Source organism: Pseudorasbora parva, chromosome 16, assembly GCF_024679245.1.
Source record: "Pseudorasbora parva isolate DD20220531a chromosome 16, ASM2467924v1, whole genome shotgun sequence".
Lineage (NCBI taxonomy): Eukaryota > Metazoa > Chordata > Actinopteri > Cypriniformes > Gobionidae > Pseudorasbora > Pseudorasbora parva.
Window position 1 is genome coordinate 28690282 of NC_090187.1, and position 18033 is coordinate 28708314.

Genomic DNA, 18033 nt, shown 5'->3' on the forward strand with positions numbered 1-18033 from the left:
ATGCCTTAGTAAGAAAAAAACTATGGATGTGCATCTTGAGACAAAACAGTGACATTGACATATTTTAAGATATTATTCTTTCAGTTAAACAGCTCAAACATGCATTTTAGTCTGCAACCAGGCTTAAGCCTTGTCTGTTAAACCGGGGATGTATGTAATCTTTAGCTAATTTGAGAATGAATTTCCATTTTTCATTTTGTAAATTATAATGCTATGATGGCCTAATTTACTTTTTAAATAGTATTTTCTTTTTTTTTAGTTTAAATAGGTGTTTTTTTTTTTTGTTTTTTTTTTTTTTTTACATATTTTTAAATCTGTGATAACAAGAAAATTATTAGCATCAGCCATAAGTTTAATAGTGGTGACCTCTAGATGAATGTTACCATGTGTTGTGGGATTTGTGTGTGATTTGCATGCGTGATCACCTTTGATGTGAATTTCTCTGGCCAGTTGGACAACTTCTGTCCTCTTCCTTTCATACACTAGTCTTTTGCTTGCATTCTTTTATCTTGCTTTGATATGTTTTATGTATCACTCTTTGTTATTGTTGACATTACATTGACCTTTCTCAGGTTACATTATTTGTTGTTCTATATTTTTTTGTCCTTATGTCTCATTTTATCAACATTGTGGCTATTGGGGCACATGACCCTTTTTTCTGTTTTATTCATGAATGAATGCATTGTTTTATGTTGTTGTGACTATTCATTTCATGTACCTTTTCCCATTCCCATTTTCCATTGGTTTAATTGTAGCCCCCTCCCACAAATCCACGCGTCATGAGGCTGTCAGAGCCTGGTTGGACTCGATGTCTAAAGGTAGAGAAGAAAAACAAGTCCAGCAACTTATATTAGTCTTTCTAACACAAACATACATCAGTGCATGGATGGACTATTGAAAACTTAACACCACTGCAATCATTGTTGAACACTGATTGCATGTTGAGACATCACATGTAAATACAAGTCGACACTCCTGCATGCTGGAGTCGCGAGATAGCGTCTGGTGTGATTTTTATTTTTATCAGTTAGCTTGATCTAAACAAACTAACTAATGCATGCATCCAACTTGTTTCCTTAAACATTCTTCTGAAGTACAAATTATGAAACATCCTTTTAAAAAAAAGTGTACAGAATGTTAAAAGTATTCGTAGTCTCTATATTTATTGTCCCAGATGTCGGTAGTGAATCTGTGGAGGACACAAAGAGCTTGTTGCAAAGCACTTCATCTCCACAGTACAAGGCCATGGCGAGGTTAAAGCTAAAGAGAACTAAAAACATTTCTAGGTATTACATGGTTCAGAGAGCGGACAGGCAAAAAAAGAACTCCTCAAATATGACAACCTTGAGCATGTAGAACATAAATACTGAAAATGGTTGCATACGATTCTGAAGCTTGTATAAAAAATAAAAAACTTGGCTATGACTCAAAGTTTTGCTAGTAATAAGCAGAAGTTTTGTCTAAATATTAACATTTATGAATATAATTTGCTGACAAAAATGGTAGTTTGTGGAAGAGGGCGTCTCAGCTAAGTCTTCATATTTATTTATGTTTATGTTCAGTTTGGTGTCATTGCTTTTTATTCACAACTCTTTACTCACCCATATCCCAACCTTTCTCAACATCTGCTGGCTTTGATTCAAATACATTTAACTGTATTTTAACTTGCATACTTTGCATGTGTTTAATTACTAATACCATTTGTTTATTTCTACATTTTGTCATGTGCACTGATTGTGTTTAAGTTATTGTTCCCTAAAGACCATCATTTGTTAGCTACAAGATTGAGGCATTTTTTGTTGAGCAACTTTTGTGCTCTTAACTCTTTCTGTACAAGGAAGATCTTATAATATTAAGTATAGTTTAATACTTTTTACTTTTTTTTAAACTTTTGACTTTTGCCCAACATATTCATCATGTTATTCTTCTCCTGTGATCCCAGAGCCCTGTGAAGATGATGATGATGATGCAGAAGCAGGGAGTCCTGACTTTGAGCCGGGCACTGAAATAGATCAAGGTTTGTCAAATCCATGTGCCATTTTATTTTGTGAATTCATTAAGCCTTTGGAAAGGTTACAGTGTTACCTGTTTTACAGTTTAATTGGCAAGCCCTTGTGCCTTAAAGTAGTGAAACTGCAAAAAACGTCTTTTTAATTAAAGGGGGGGTATTGCATCCTTCATATCTCCAAAAAGTCTATAGTTGTATCATATTTATAAAAGACAAATACGCTGTACAGAGTCTTTCCGAATAAAAACGAGCGGCTGGAGGTGTATCGTGTGGGCAGTATCGTGCACTTACGCAGCGAAACCCAACAACACACAAACATTTGAAGCAGTTTTTCTCACCGCGTGCGGTTCCAATGCATTACCATGAACCTTTATCGTTGGGGCCACTCAATCTTTCAGCATCTGACGATCTACAATGTTGAAATGTTCATGACATTAATGATTGTGTGAAGTCCTGTGACCTGTGCAGTGCAGCTGAAAACTTCCCTAAAGCCGAGCAAAGCACATTGATGGACGTGCTTTTGCTCTCGCTCTGGTCGACGTGTGCATGCTCGCCCTTCCGGGAGAAGTGCTCGTGTGTAGAAATTCTGCCCTTGTTATAACATAGTTTCTTTTCTGAGAATGGGCCTTTCTGGAAGGAGTATTTTTGCCACAGAAATACTCCATCAAACGTCCAACTTATTTTTTTGAAACTGACCATGTTTAGCATGGGAATTCAAGTCTTTAACAGTGTAAAAAGGTTAGCAGACTTGACATTTTAAAGTTGTCTCCTACTGCCAAACATGAGAAGTTACTTTGACTTTACTTTGTCTCTTATCTTTTTTCTAATTTGTTATTATGTAATTATTTAAAAAAGGGGAAAGTATGATGGAATCAGGGCTACTTAATGTATTTGCAATAATACATTGTCAACAGAAACACATACAGAATTTGATTCCTTTTGAAAAATGCTTGCTTTTTAAAATGTATTTCCTTATATTGAATGGGGCGGCAGTGGCTCAGTGGTTCATGTAGATTGTCTACAAACCAGAAGGTTGGTGGTTCAATCCCCGGTTCCACCTGACCAAGTGTCGAGGTGTCCATGAGCAAGACACCTAACCCCAGCTGCTCCCGATGAGCTGGATGGCGCCTTACATGGCTGACATCGCCGTCGGTGTATGAATGGGTGAATGTGAGGCAAAAACGTAAAGCGCCTTGGATGGCCATAGGGTCTTTTAAAAGCGCTATATAAATGCAGTCCATTTACCATATTTTGAACAGGCTTTCACACTATTTTAATTTCTAATATCACAGAGGACATTCCCTCAGATGCAGAGGCTGAGGCTCGTTCACATTGCATAGATGAAATGGTGATGCTTCCAGTGGATAATGGCAAACCAGAGAGCCAGGGACATGTTTTCAACACTGGTAATCATAACCTAATCATAATCATATAATTCCATGCCTTTTCCATTTTTGTTTGACACCAATAATTGCAAATGTTCATGTCCTTGCATAACTTGAATCTCTGAACACATTTCATCAATGTCTTGCTTCATAATTATTCACACTTTGATGATTAAAATCTCAACACAGGGGGATTTTCAATGACCATCAATATTTGAGCCAATTTTATTTTTCCTTGCAGAGAAAACATCTGCAAATCCAAGGGAACTGATTGTGGACGTTGTGCTGTCTCCAATCCAAAAACCTGCTTTACCCATTGAGGAGGTAAGTTGGGAGATCTAAATGTCTTGGGCTTACTTGTTTGTTCTGTATTTAAAGTGGCAACAAAACACACTGCATACTATAATATTCTGCCATTCTGTTTCTCTTTATACAGGTGAAAGAAGCTTCTCCTGTAATACTAGTTAAATCTCCAGAGTCACGTTTCTTCCCTGAGCCCTATCTACCTGATAATGCCAAACTGAACATTCCCCCACCTCAGAGTCCTGATGCTAAAATGCTCAATTCTCCTGTTGCTCAAATTGTTGCTCTATCGCCCATCTGCTCCCAACCTGTTCCACAACCAGAGACCCCATCTCCTAAATCACCTGTCCTGCCCCAGCCTTGTGCTTGTTCTCCAACAGGTAATCCTTTGTCTCCAATATGTACCCAATCACAGCCCTGCCATGAGCCACCCTCACCCCTCTCCACAAGTTCCCCTGTCAGAACTCAGCCAGTCCCAGCAGTCACTTCCACTCCTTTGGCTAAACTTGCTTCTGAGAACCGAACCTATGAATCCTTGAATGATCCAGTGCCTGAGGAAACCCCCGTCAAGAAAACAGACCTCATTGAGGAATTCTGGTTGAAGAGTGCAGAAATCAGAAAAAGTTTAGGACTCTCTCCTCTGGAACGAAGCAAAACAATAGTGGATAAGAGTATTGTGAAATCTCCAACGCCTGAATCATCATCTCCAAGGTCTTACACCCCAGAGGACTTGTCTGAAGAGCAGAAGCCTGCTTTCATGGGCCGCTCTATCATACGCAGGATCAACATTACCTTGGAGGGTCAGGTTATATCTCCGGTGGAACCAAAGAGTAATGGTTCTGAGAAGAAGGACTTGAGCAGCAGTTCAGGGTTGGGTCTTAATGGAAGCGTGACTACCAGTCAGACAGCAACTAGTGATAGCTACAACAACTCTGATTCTACCATGCTCACACCTCCTTCCAGTCCCCCACCACCTCCACCTAATGAGGAGCCAGCTGCTCTCCAAAACAGAAGGCCTCAGGCTTCCTGGGACAACTTCCTTGAAGGCACAGAGGAACCTAAATCTGAGACTATGCCTCCTAAACCTAAGTCTCCAGTTAGTCCCCCTCAACCAAAACCAGTTAAAGCTCCAGTGCCGACCGTTAGAACTAACCCTCCTGTTGTGATGAGGATAAAGGAACCGAACAAACCACGGCGCGAAGAAGTAAGGAAATCTTTTGTGGAGTGTGTAGATGAGATACCATTTGCTGACGATGTTGAAGACACGTATGATGACCGCACACCAGACACAAGTGGTCTGGAGAAGTTTTACACCCCACCAACCAGCAAGGTCAACCGGGACAAGCCTCCTTTACACCTGGCACTAGCAATGGAAAATGGCAAGCCCAACATTACTGGCGGAGTTTCCCGGACAGCCAAGAGTCACCAACGTTTTTCTCCTGAAGCCAAGGAGATTGCAGAAGAGAGAATGAGGGCACGGGAAAAGTCTGTGAAAAGCCAAGCTCTGAAAGATGCCATGGCCAAGCAGCTTAATAAGATGAAAGAATCAGAGGCTGCCAAGGGTGCTGTGGCAAAAGTAGCCTGGAATGTTCCAGAGACGACAGGGAAAAACAAAAAGCAATTAAATGCCCCCAAAGACTCTGCAGTGAAGGCTTTGGAGTCCAGAAAGCAGACAGACACACCTGACCGTTTCTTAAATACACCATCCAGTAAGACTTTGGACAGTTCTGTCACATCTTCAGAGAGCTCCACAGGAGGCAAAAGCAAGAAACGTAGCTCACTGTTTTCCCCACGGAAGAACAAAAAGGAAAAGAAAGCCAAAAACGAAAGACTATCTGGCACAGAAGAAACACCACCCAAGCACAAGTCCTTGTGGAAGGCAGTGTTCTCTGGCTACAAGAAGGACAAAAAGAAGAAAGACAACAAGTCATGCCCAAGCACACCCTCAAGCTCTACAACGGTAGACTCAGGGAAGAAGAAAGAATCACCTCTGGACAGGTCTTCAGGTCAGCTGGATTTTTTTTCCATATAGTTTTTTCATCCTTAGCTCTATTCTACAATGTGAAACCTACATAGGCAGCTTCTTTCTAACTGTCATTGAAGCTCATAAGGGATCGGTTTTGAACAATCAACATAATAGATTTACCTTGGAAGTGATTTCAATAAAGTTCACTGTTAGCATGTTGCTAAGATAACATGATATTGTTGTGGTACCTGTAATACGCATGAAAGTATGTCGCACAAAATATGTTGAACTATTATCAATACGTTTTGGTGTTGATTTGAATTACATTTTCTTTATAATCAACATATTGACTTCTCTACCAATTTGGACAGTGCTTTCTTGATTTGCCTTCTCCACAAAAGATATATGTGATGCTACCTTAGAATCTGGTCAGAAGGACATGTAAAGTCTTAATCGGATTTGAAAACTGAAACTTTAAAGCTTTGTGCTTTTTCAATGACATATAAATGGTGTATTGACATATGATGCACTGAACGAGCTAATGCTGTTGATGTCGTATCTGATCTTCTGTGAAGTTGTGCAGGCAATGTTGTCCCACAAGAGTTTGCTTCTTACACTCATCTGCACATGCCTTGTTTTGGGCACCGGAATGGACATTTTAACTGCTTGATTAATATAAGCATCATGGCTTAACTTTGTGTGCTCATCGTCTCCTAATTAGCACCCAAAATAGATAAATATTAAGTGTGCCAAAAGCGGGAAGCTATGTATATTTGAGCGTTGTGCGCATGTCATAAGATTAAATCCGAAGATTAAAATTTGAAGCTTGTGAAATAAATGCGCGCATTCAAACGGCTCACTTCAGATCCTCATGGGTTATGTTAAAATCTCGAAGAATTTTGCTAGGTTTAGCTTAACTTGCTCGTTTTCTCAGTCTCTTTCAACTGGTGATTTTCTAATGCAAAGTTCTTTTTAATTTACTGATGTAGATTTACATCTGAGGAGAAATCTCAGCTTTTCTGAGGACTCTGATCTGTCCTGTGACGATGTTCTGGAAAGATCCTCTCAGAAGTCCAAGGGTGATGTAAGTCTATAATATTTAAAGAGCTTCTTTTTTCCCCTCATTTTAGTCAAATGTTTTCTTTCTGAAGCTTCTCGAATTTTAATTCAAACTTTTACTGTTCTCAGCGCCATGTGGACCTGTTTGACTTGGTGTCAGATTTGACAAAAGAGACGATTAAAGATGAACAATCCAAAGATAAGGACAGGGCTATGGAAAAAGGAAGAGTTACAGGAAAGGGCAAGGAAAGGTCAAAAGAGAGGGAAAATGAAAGAAGAGTCAAAGAAAAGAGGGTGAAAATGAAGGATATGGAACAGGAGAAAGGAAAAGAGGAAGAGGTATTTCAGTGATGATGAATTGCACAACAGCTCGAAGCTGCTGGGTTTCAGACATAACACAAATGCAACACTATGCCAGAAAAAAACAAAACACTAAATATATATATATTTAAAACGTATAAAAAATGATAATATTTTTCAGCATTGTGTTTCTTTCGAAACCTGTAAGAAATCAAGCTGCCTTGTGCATTTGTTTGAGGGTGAATAGAGATAGGCTGGTGCTAGATGCTTAGAAGATCAAAAAGTCGGTGTTCTCCAGAATTCATAGGATGACAAAGGCACTTCTAGAGTGCAGTGTTATAATAGGCACATTTAGAGTGCAGTGTTCATCTGTCTAGTTGTGGACATGTTGGTTTTTTTTTGTCCAAATTATTATTATTCTACATTATTTTCATTAGCGCTGCATGTCCACCAAAGTGTTTTTAGCCAGCTGAAAACGCTAGGCACTCTGCTGAAAACACTTTTTTTCAGTTGAGACTCTTTGTTTGTTTATGATAGGGAATATCCGCGGAAGTGTTACTAGTATCTGATTTCACAGAAAGTTTGTTTCTGTATTGATTCTATATAAAAATGCCAATACAATGTAAAGTATTTGCTCTGGCTCTTGTTTTAAATTATTTTGTTCCTTTTATTATGCTCGTTGTTTTCATCTGTTGACGTTTTACAAGCAAAATTTGGTGGTTGGTCTGTTATATTTGTCCCGCCCCTCCTCCACTGTGATTGGACGTCTAGGTAAAAAGTGACAGTGATCGGCCAGTAAAAAATGCAGAATCCATAGCGTTTGAGAGTGAAATTCTCACTCAGCGGAGTATGGGGTCTCTGTGGAAAAATGTGGAAGTTTCTTAATTTGCTGGTGTTGTCAAACTGATGGGTGCTTATAAATCATGCAATGAAAATGATCCCCTTCTTCCGACCCCACCCCTAAACCATACCCACACTGTGACATTGGCAAATCAGGTAACGCAGTGGAAAATGGCCCTCTGTTTATTGGCTCTCCCACTGATCTAGTAAATCCTTTTACTATCCTGCAGAGACCTATACTTGACTCAGCGCCTTGTTAAGCGGCTAAAAACGCGGTGTTCCCTTTGAAAATAATTGACTACGCCAGCCAGCTGCGTAAAAAAATGCTTTGGTGGACACACAGCCTTAGTGTTATTTTTGGTTTAGTAGCTGATGTACTCTTATCCACTAGCAACTCTTTTAGAGTAATCTTGTAGTCCAAAAGGTCCAAAATTAACGTTTTGCAATACCTGCTGCCAATGTAAAACTTTTCGTCTATAGGTATTTTTTACCATTTCTTACTAGTTTAGTTGGTTAATATGATGAATATTTTACATATGGTCTGTGTTGCCACATGAGGTTGTGGAGAAAGAAAAATTTTGGTTGGCAAATGTTATTTTTGGACCCTTAGAATAATTGTGTTGCACAAAACAATCACATTAATTTGTACTTGTGCACTCATCCCAGTGTCCCTAAATGTTTAGTTTTGTGTGTATTTTTTATTTTATTTATTTTTTAATGATGATTTGATTTAATTGTACATTAACCCATCTAATTGCATAATTTTTGTTTTGTTTGTTTTCCTTTTTTCCAATTTATTTTTCTAAGTCTGTTTATGTACCTCATGCATTGGCGTTCAAGAGATCGTATGCCACAAAGGTAGTGTGTTCATTCATTCCCATTGGTCTACCTGTTTTACGCATGTCGTATCACACCGCCATGCCTAACCCCTGTCTGTTATTGTTGGTCCAAAGATTGCTTTATTTTATTACTAACAGTTTTCTGCAGCATGGTGAAGGCTAAAGCACCCCCTCTTTGCTGGAGGATTTAACTGCATCACATGACATTCTCAAAAGGCTTTCTGGCTGTTTACATGCATACTGTTTTCTATACTGTGTACCTCACTGGTTCACATGCAACTTGTTTTTCTCATTTCATAGCTTTTACTAGACTTTCGTGAAGCAGCTCCAGAGTCACTGTTTTTTTATGTCTCTGTCTATCATACACTTTGTTATTGGCTCTGTGTAATTGTGATGAAATGCACAGACAGCAAGAGCTTATGACATTAGTCACGGTACTGTATGGTTATCTATCTATCTATCTATCTATCTATCTATCTATCTATCTATCTATCTATCTATCTATCTATCTATCTATCTATCTATCTATCTATCTATCTATCTATCTATCTATCTATCTATCTATCTATCTATCTATCTATCTATCTATCTATCTATCTAATCATTTTATTGTTTATCATTTTATCTATTTTTTTATAGAATTTGTCAACTCCATTTTATAATGTTAGTACTGTTGTTAGTCTTTTCTACCCATAATTTGTGTTGTTTCTAAGTATATTATTTACTTAATTTTAGAATTGTAACAATATATCATGTTACAATATATCGCAAAGCAAAAATGCAACTATGTACAAGTTTACAGAATTTTAGTGTCAGTACTACATTAAACTTCTATATATAAGGCTGAATATAATGTATAATAATTCAGGGGGGGAATATTTGTGGGTCCTGATAATGCCAAAAATCTTGTTACCAGTAAAAAGTTTATATTCTGGTGTCAACATTGTGCTATGCATTACATTGACAGCACCAAGTCCAAATCTATTAATTTCCACCCCCAATGTAATACCAAATATAGCATTTTAAATCAGCAGTACTTTTTTGTTAACCTTTTACTAATATATCTTCAGGTATTACAATAATATCATATTGTGGGTTCAATATCCTTAATTAACTGGATTTACTAAAAATATGCATTATATTATTTCTTTAAGCCATTTATTAATTTATTTGCAAGAACAAAATTCTATATTGTGACATACAGTATTTTGAGGTATATACATTACCATTAATGGGATAAAAAGTGATTTTTACTGTGATATAAACGTTTGATAATACTGCCAAAATTGCATATAGAGGTGCTTTGGAATTGTACGTCAGAAGTATTTCAGTCTGTTGTAGTAGTGAACTAGATTTGACATTTGGCTCTGTTTTAGTCTGCTGTAGTAATTTATTACACACACCCCTGGGGTAGACGTCCATGAGATGCCAGACAAGGATCTGCCTTCAACTGCCCTGAATACCGGTTACAGGAGTGCTTGTTCTGACTTTTAATTTCCTATTGCAGAAGACATACACGGAGGAGGAACTCAATGCCAAGCTGACAAGAAGAGTACAAAAAGCTGCACGGAGGCAAGCCAAGCAAGAGGAGCTCAAGAGACTCCACAGAGCCCAGGTGAAAGCATACTAATGACTTTTTTGCATGAGTTTGTCAGAAAGTTGATTTTCAGCCATTATCATGCAGAATAATAGTGTGAACTCAACAAAGAAGCTGCTTTTGGGTTCCTCAGATGATTCAGAGGCAACTGGAGCAGGTGGAAGAGAAACAGAGGCAGTTAGAGGAGAGAGGTGTCGCTGTGGAAAAGGCGCTGCGAGGGGAAGCAGGTATTTCTCTCTTTGTCTCGCTTTTTTGATCCAAATGATTCAGATGCGCTGCTGAAGGGTTAAAGTCTCGGAGCAGATCTTCATAACTCATGCTTTTCTTTGTAGTTATTCTTTGACCTTTAGGTCAGAGCGCTGCTTGCTGTTGTTTCTAGCTTCAAGCTTCAAACTACAAGTGCAGACTTAAAAGTAAAATTATGTTCATGCATCCTTTGCCTTATGATTAAAAGCCAATTCATTAACTTGGTTTAGCATTCTGATGCATAATAATATGTGATACGCTTTTTATTTATTTATAGAAACTTGCTAGAAGCTTGTATCTCATTACTACATTTATTTCACTCTGTCAGTGAAATCAAGATATAGCATCACATTCAGGATTCCCATGGTTATGGAAAACCTGGAAATATCAGGAATATTACAGTTGTGATTTCCAGGTTTGAAATAGACTATGCTAATTCATAAAACCTTGAAAGTCATGAAAAAGTCATAGATATTTTAGTAGTGAATATAATTTTTCCCTAGTTATGCTCAGCTCTAAATTATTTATTTGCCAAGATTGCTTTTTAACTCTCCAGCTGCAAGCATTTTTTGTCGTCTTTTTAAAAGTAATACAATTTTAATCTATTAATTCAAAGGATTTGTTCTTGACATAGAAATGGAAATCTGCCCCAGCTATCCCTATAAAAACCTTATTCACTTAAAAAGTCTTAAATTACATTAACAGGAACATGTCAAATAGAGATATTGCAGAATGAATGTTTTGTCAGTCCCATGCCCATTATTTTATGTGTTTTCTGCATTGAGTTGCACATGACAAGGGGCTATCAAAACCTATCCATCCATGCTACAGTAACACCTAAATTAATTGCTATTTTTTCATTGGTTAATTGAAAGATAATTGTTTCCTTTAGGAAAATGTGGACAAATAGTGTTAATAAATTCAAGTAGCTGTAACACATTAAATCGAATGAAATGTTTGATTTCACAGTAGGGTATTTATTGACACACAATTTATAATTTTGCAATTATTGTTTCCTCTCTCTGCCCCTCCCTGCCCCTCTCCCCCAATCCCATCTTTTATATGTAGTGTTTCTTAATCTCTTTTTATCCTTTACTCTCTCTAAGGGTTGTATAAGGGTTCTAGTGTTAGTCCAAAACAGCGTAAGAGACGTTCAGGTATCCGTGGTGATAACTAGTAGGTGTTGTAGTCGTCCCAGCATATCGTGCCATCCTCATGCCGAGCACTGTCTCTCCTGGTCTCTCCTCATGTGTCTCAACTGCATGCCCCTTCAGCCCGATCACGCCAAACATAGATTTGTGTACCGCCTCACTGGATGTGGTCCACTGTAAATGTATGACAGGGGATGTAACATTATTATAGTCTCTTTCTTCCATTTTGAATCTATATCGTTCCATTTTGCCACTCTTAACACCTTTTCTTGCAAGTTGTCTGCTAAACGCTTTATATTCATGTTTTGTTGATTAGTGTAACTTGTGTTCACAAGCCGTGCAAATTATCGGTAGTATAAAGGGTTTAAATGTTTGAGAAACGTTTTTCTTTCATCTACATATGACTTGGTTACACTTTTTTTCGATGGTCCACTGTATACATTCTACAAACTATAAAGTAACTTTGTAACAACATGCCAACTAACTCTCATTAGACTAGTAGGCTGTTGGTAGACCATTAGCTTAGGGTTAGGTGTTGGGTTCGGGTTAGTAATAAGTTGACATATAGTTGCAGAAAATCGCTATTTTAACCAAAGAGCCGGGACGTCTGAGCATAGCGTCGGAGGGAGTCGCCTGTCAATTGCGTCATATCTGCGTTACCGTCAGTTTCCGGCTTTATTTGGCAGAAACGCTTTAATCTGAGCAGTGTGCAAGATGTCTCACAGCAGCGAGCGAATGCACAGAGTAATGGTATGACATAATTTTAAACACACTTTAATGTATCTAATATGATAAACAAAGCAGCGTTAACTAATACTCATGACCGGAAAAGGCACCGGAAACTGTGTCCTGTCCCGTCATAATAAAAGTCCATTGCTCGCTCCAATCGCTCCAGCGGCCTTGCTCAGCTCCCACAACACTGGATCCTGCTCTGCTTCCTACTACAGTAACGTTAATAATCACATTCATGAACATGAGTCCTATCCCGATTATTTTCCACCGGCTGTGAGGTGAAGACCACGTCTCAAGATTCTGCGCTCAAACTTGGCGTCATCAAACTACGTCTTGGTTTTGAATAGGCGCCCTCTAGCGGATGGGAAATTGACATAGTGTATATTTAAGTGGACCATTGAAATTTAGTGTTAGCGATGACTCTGAAAGGAATTTAAAAACAACAGGTTTTAGGTGTAAAAACATACTCTCACTCCAGAGTCCGTGCTGCCCTTGTGGCGGAACGCAGCAGTGCATCAAATCTATGTGCCCATCCTACCATTACAGGACATGCAATATAAATGCAATTAACTACATTTGTTTACATGCCAAGTAACAAGTTGTGATTAAATGTATATTCGGCATACCTTACTGCGTGAGCGTCTGTGTTTGTGTGCAACATATGCATGACTTGAAGCTACTGGCTGTGCCTGTGTGTGCAGTAACATGTTTCTAATATATCCTTATTGTAGACTATTGGGGAGAGTCTAATTACAGTGAGATCCTGGATTTGCATCTGGGCGGTATGTATTTCAAATCTGTTGCTTGAAATGGACTAACAACTGACGCCTTCTCTTTTCCCCCTGTACTTACTGAAGCCTGCCTTCCCTTATTTACCCCCTTCTGCCTAAATTCTAAATTATTGATATTTTATGAAATGTTTATGCTTGTTTATGTAGTATTTTGTATTTTATTTCCTGTTTGTTTTGTTTTTATTTTAATATATCATTATATTTTTTAAAACATTTAATTACATTTTAATACATTTAACACTTTTCATTTTTATAAACTTTAAAAAAAAAATATTAATAAATTGTATAAATATAAAAAATATATAGTAATAGAATACATTTGGGTATTATTAATATTGGAACTAAACAAAATCTCTAATTTCTTTAAGGAAAAGCCAAATTGCTTGCTTGCAAATGGCCCTGCCATTAAATTTGCTCTTAAATCCTAGTTTGCAAACTAAAACGGTTCCACTAATATGTAGCAGAACAAATCCAAAATGCTTAAGCAAACAGATGTAGCTAGCTTGAAATCCTGATTAAGCCCCTCCCCTCTAGCCTTTTGTAGAGCCAGTGCCTGTCTGCTTTACTCGCCAGCATTTTAGCTTTCATATTTTCCTCCCATACCTGCTCAGTTGCATAAGGGGCCCCAGGCTCCGGACCCCGAGTGATCCCAGTGTTTTGTACCCCATTGCGATCGATTCCATCATGTGTGGTATGCCTTCACTGTATTCGCAAACCTTACATCTCATACTGTAGTTCTATTGAGTGCTTGTTTGAATGAGTGTATTGTGTTGCGTTTCATTGATCATACTGTGAAGTTACAGGCAAGCCATGCCGAAATCACACACGCAGGCAGGAGATAGCGTGGTAATGGTGAATAAATTACCCATTGTTTTCAAAGGACATTGAGGCATTGTTTAACCAACTAAGGAATCTTTTTCAATGCAACAAGATGTTTGCCAAAAAGTACTTGAAAGGTAACAAGGGTTATTTTAGGTGTTAGGTTATGGATCTTTACATATGCTATAAGAGTGTTTAGCAACAGTCATTTAATTAGGAAACTAAGGTAAGTACAACATATCCACATTTTGTAAATGTTCTGGTAAACTGGCTGAAGGAAAAAGCATTTGAAATCCAAACATTAGTTAAACTTGGTAAAGTTCATTAGGTTTCTGTTTTTGCGTTGTAATGCTGCAACCCCTTAATTGCTGCTTGTGTCCACTTTTCATTTTGTTTTATTAACAGCTGCATAGATTAAGTGGCTAACATTTGAGCTGTGCACTTGGATTGATTGTTCTGTAAAGGCAAGTTTTTCTCATCAGAATCTAGTTGGTGGCAGACCTGCAAAACAGTTGGTGGATTTCTTGTAATCCTAGCTCAAATGACTGCGTTCTGAGGTCTTGGCTGAAAAGCTTGGTTGTCATATCCAAAACAACACAGTTGTCCCCGTTTTTGTAACCAATTAAAAAACTTCAGAAAGCTGTTTTGGATTTTCTGTGTAACTTTGCATCAGTGTGCTTTTGTTTATGGCCTGGTTCCCGTGGGTCGTTCCCATGCATGTCTACATAAAAATGTGAGCTTGTTGCTTTTCATGGATAATTAGTTCCTCAATTCTTCCCATAACGGCAAAGGACGAGCCAGTGATATGAGATGAGGTTTAAGAGGAGTGCTCGTTGCATGTTAGATTGAAACGCATTCTTTCAATTAAAAACCCTGTTTAATGTCTATTTACACATTACTACAGTGTAGACGAGGTCGGAATAAGAGAGGAATGTAGAAAAGGCTCTAAGAAGAAAAAAAACTGCTCAGCCTTTACATAAGACAAGGTTGTGTTAGTAGTGCTGACTATTTTGAACCGCTTCAGAATGCAGAAAAGGTCACAGTCTGGCTTTCAAGGATTGCACCCAACAAACTCCTCTGTGATAGTCCCTTGTTGTGAACTACCCGACATCTGTCATCCAGTTGTTTCAACATTTTAAAAACCATTCTGTCACCCCAGCATGGCAGAGCACAACGAATTGTACAAGTATCTGTCTTTTAATTTGCTACCATGCATTATTGGCAAAATCCATCTTCTCGAATTCTATTTTTGTCTGATCTTTTCTTCCTCTTGTGGCTGGATTGACACCTGCTGTACAGATTGCTGATTTTCACATCATACGTAGTGTGAGGATTGAGAAATATATTCTGCACCCAGACTGAATGGGAACATCCCCTGACATTATAAAATAAGTCAACTTTTGGTCTTCCTGTATAGATCCCACTTTCAGGAGACCAACAGCTGAACTACTGTACCCCTTTGATGTAGCTTGTGCAGACATTAGGTTTGCTCTTAAGTTGTCACTTATCTGCCCTCAGTAGTGCACAAAAGGAAAGTTCAAAGAGAAGCGTGATATTTCACCTCTCTTCCTTAGTTCATTCATGTTTTCGCTCTGTCCTGTGCCATTTCCTCCCACTATGTCACATCACACTGCTGCTTTTAGTTTATCCCCAGAGTTCTTTCTCTTTTTGATTTCGCTCCTCACTTTTTTTTCCACTTTCACATCTCTCTTTCTCTCCTCTTTCTCGATTTCACTCTTCTGGCAACCTCCACCACACTCTCTCTCTCTCTCTCTCTCTCTCTCTCTCTCTCTCTCTCTCTCTCTCTCTCTCTCTCTCTCTCTCTCTCTCTCTCTCTCTCTCTCTCTGTCTCTCTTTCTTTCTCTCTCTCTCTCTCTCTCTCATTCCTTTCCTGTGTTGTGGAAGTTGAGCCCTATGTCGGGACCCCTCGCCGAAGAGCCCTGTACCTCTGCCCCTGCTGTGCCCCTAAAGGTAACGTAAACCCCGCCATGTTTGCCACCGGCCAGTTGTGTTTTCATAACAACACGGCCAGCGGCGTTACTTTGACAACCCTCTGGACCTGTGGAGTATTGCTTTTGCCCTCCAACTACAAAGTCTACTTCTCTCCTCTGCCCATGTGTGTCCAGGCTTAGTGGATTTCCCCCTGCAGATTGGGTCAATGCTTCTGATGTACAAATTTGTAACAGTAGTAGGGCTGGACGATATTTTTCAGACCAAATAGCCATAGTTGCCAAGTAGATTTAGAATATTTTAAGCAAGAAGTAAAATTTTAATTTATATGCACCAACATAATTCTTTGTAATAAACAGAGGCTAGTTGCACCAGCTGTGGCTAGTTTTGTTGTAAATGGGCACTAAGTTACAACTTGCGCACAACTTAAAGTACATGAAATATTAAAAATCTTTGAACATTTTTTTTTTTGTTGAAATCCGATGGCTCAGAAAGGCCTCCATTGGCCACAATGTCATTTCCTCGCTTAAGACCCATAAAAGGCACTAAAGACATCGTTCTCGTTTTATGAAGCAACAAGAATAGTTTTTGTGCGCCAAAAAAATCTTAATAACGACTTATACAGGAATGGCTGATTTAAAAACACTTCATCCTAGGAATACGCGTGTCAAACCACCAAACTGCTGAAATCACGTGACTTTGGTGATCCGAACCGCTGATTCGATACACTGATTCATTAAGCCCCGAGGGTTTACGAAGCTTTGTTTTGAAATCAGCCCACTGAAATCACTGTAGTGAACTGGGCTTTGTAACGACATCTTTAGTGCTTTTTATGGATCTTGAGAGAGGAAATTACATTGTGGCCAAAGGAGGCCTATCTGAGCCATCGGATTTCAACAAAAATATCTTCATTTGTGTTCTGAAGATGAACAAAGGTCTTACAGGTATATATAATTAATGACAGATTAGGTTAGTTTTGTGTGAACTAACCCTTTAAAGTACTCTGCGTATAAACTAAATATTTACGGAAGCCTCCGGTCAGGATTAACCTTTGTAATAAAATAGTAGACTGACTGAGCTGCATCGATAAGCTCTTGTTTTACCTGACAGACTTCAAATCTTTAGACATGTATGATAATGCTAATATTTACACTCACTTGTATTTTAAGAGCGAGAGCACTGTTAAAAGATTACTTTGTAAGAAGCTCTTCGATATAAACCCGTCCTAAACAGTTTATTTTGTTCATGTCAAATAAAGTCAGTCATCAATGTCTTAGGGTTTCAGTATTTATTGATCCTTAATTTTGTTTCAAATGCAGTTTTTGAATACTTGGGTTGTCTATTCATTTTTATTTGCGATTAATCGCACTCTTGTTGTGTAATTAAGATAGTATTGTATTTGATGGAAAATATTTTTCCATTAGTTATATGAGGTAAAAGAAGTTAAACTGCAACTTTTGCTCGCGTGTTTAAAGGCTGTTATTGGATCAGTGAAGGTAGGCTTCATATTATGCATCAGTTAATTATTTTATTTTACGGAGAGCTTACCACATACTATGTTTTGCCTTAAGAAATGGTGCAACCATATAAAGTACATAGTTACTTATAAACTAGCTAGTAGTTACTAAGCCTCTAGTGTGGACTTTAAATTCCAGTTTAAGAAGAGCTTACGAAACGGCTGATGCAACCCTTCCCAAGTATATTATGTATAAGCTAACCCAAATAAACTGTTGAATCAGGGAGTTTGAAGGAACTGGTTCAGCTGAGTGAATCAGACTTGCCCACACTGTGCATTTGTGTTACAGTGGTTTAGATGCTATTAAAATTCTATATCAGCAAAAAAAAAAAAAAACTGATTATGTGGTAAATGTTTGATATATCGCCCAGCCCTCAGCAGTAGCACCAGAAGTTAAAGCTACATTTTGGCTTCCTTTATTATTCAAGATTCTACTTTTGTTTTATATACACCTTACTTTAGACATTCTAAAGAGGATGTGCATATATTTTGGGGGAAACTGCTCTGCTGACTATGAGTGTGAATTTAAAT

General features: G+C 38.2%; 1 protein-coding gene across 10 annotated transcripts in view; it reads left to right on the plus strand.

The window, feature by feature from the left end:
* The window catches only part of mical3a (microtubule associated monooxygenase, calponin and LIM domain containing 3a), a 117226-nt gene that overhangs the window by 81712 nt on the left and 17481 nt on the right, over positions 1–18033 (plus strand). For 4 of the 10 annotated variants that reach the window (XM_067420157.1, XM_067420158.1, XM_067420159.1 and 1 more), the window contains 12 exons: positions 756–818; positions 1943–2017; positions 3301–3414; positions 3635–3717; positions 3830–5702; positions 6652–6746; positions 6851–7060; positions 8669–8719; positions 10208–10315; positions 10431–10524; positions 11650–11700; positions 13158–13208. In XM_067420157.1, coding sequence (XP_067276258.1) covers positions 756–818; positions 1943–2017; positions 3301–3414; positions 3635–3717; positions 3830–5702; positions 6652–6746; positions 6851–7060; positions 8669–8719; positions 10208–10315; positions 10431–10524; positions 11650–11700; positions 13158–13208 — 2868 coding nt within the window. Of the gene's footprint in view, positions 1–755; positions 819–1942; positions 2018–3300; positions 3415–3634; positions 3718–3829; positions 5703–6651; positions 6747–6850; positions 7061–8668; positions 8720–10207; positions 10316–10430; positions 10525–11649; positions 11701–13157; positions 13209–15941; positions 16008–18033 lie in introns of all 10 variants that reach the window. The other 6 variants (XM_067420156.1, XM_067420152.1, XM_067420164.1 and 3 more) reach the window with 5 other exon arrangements.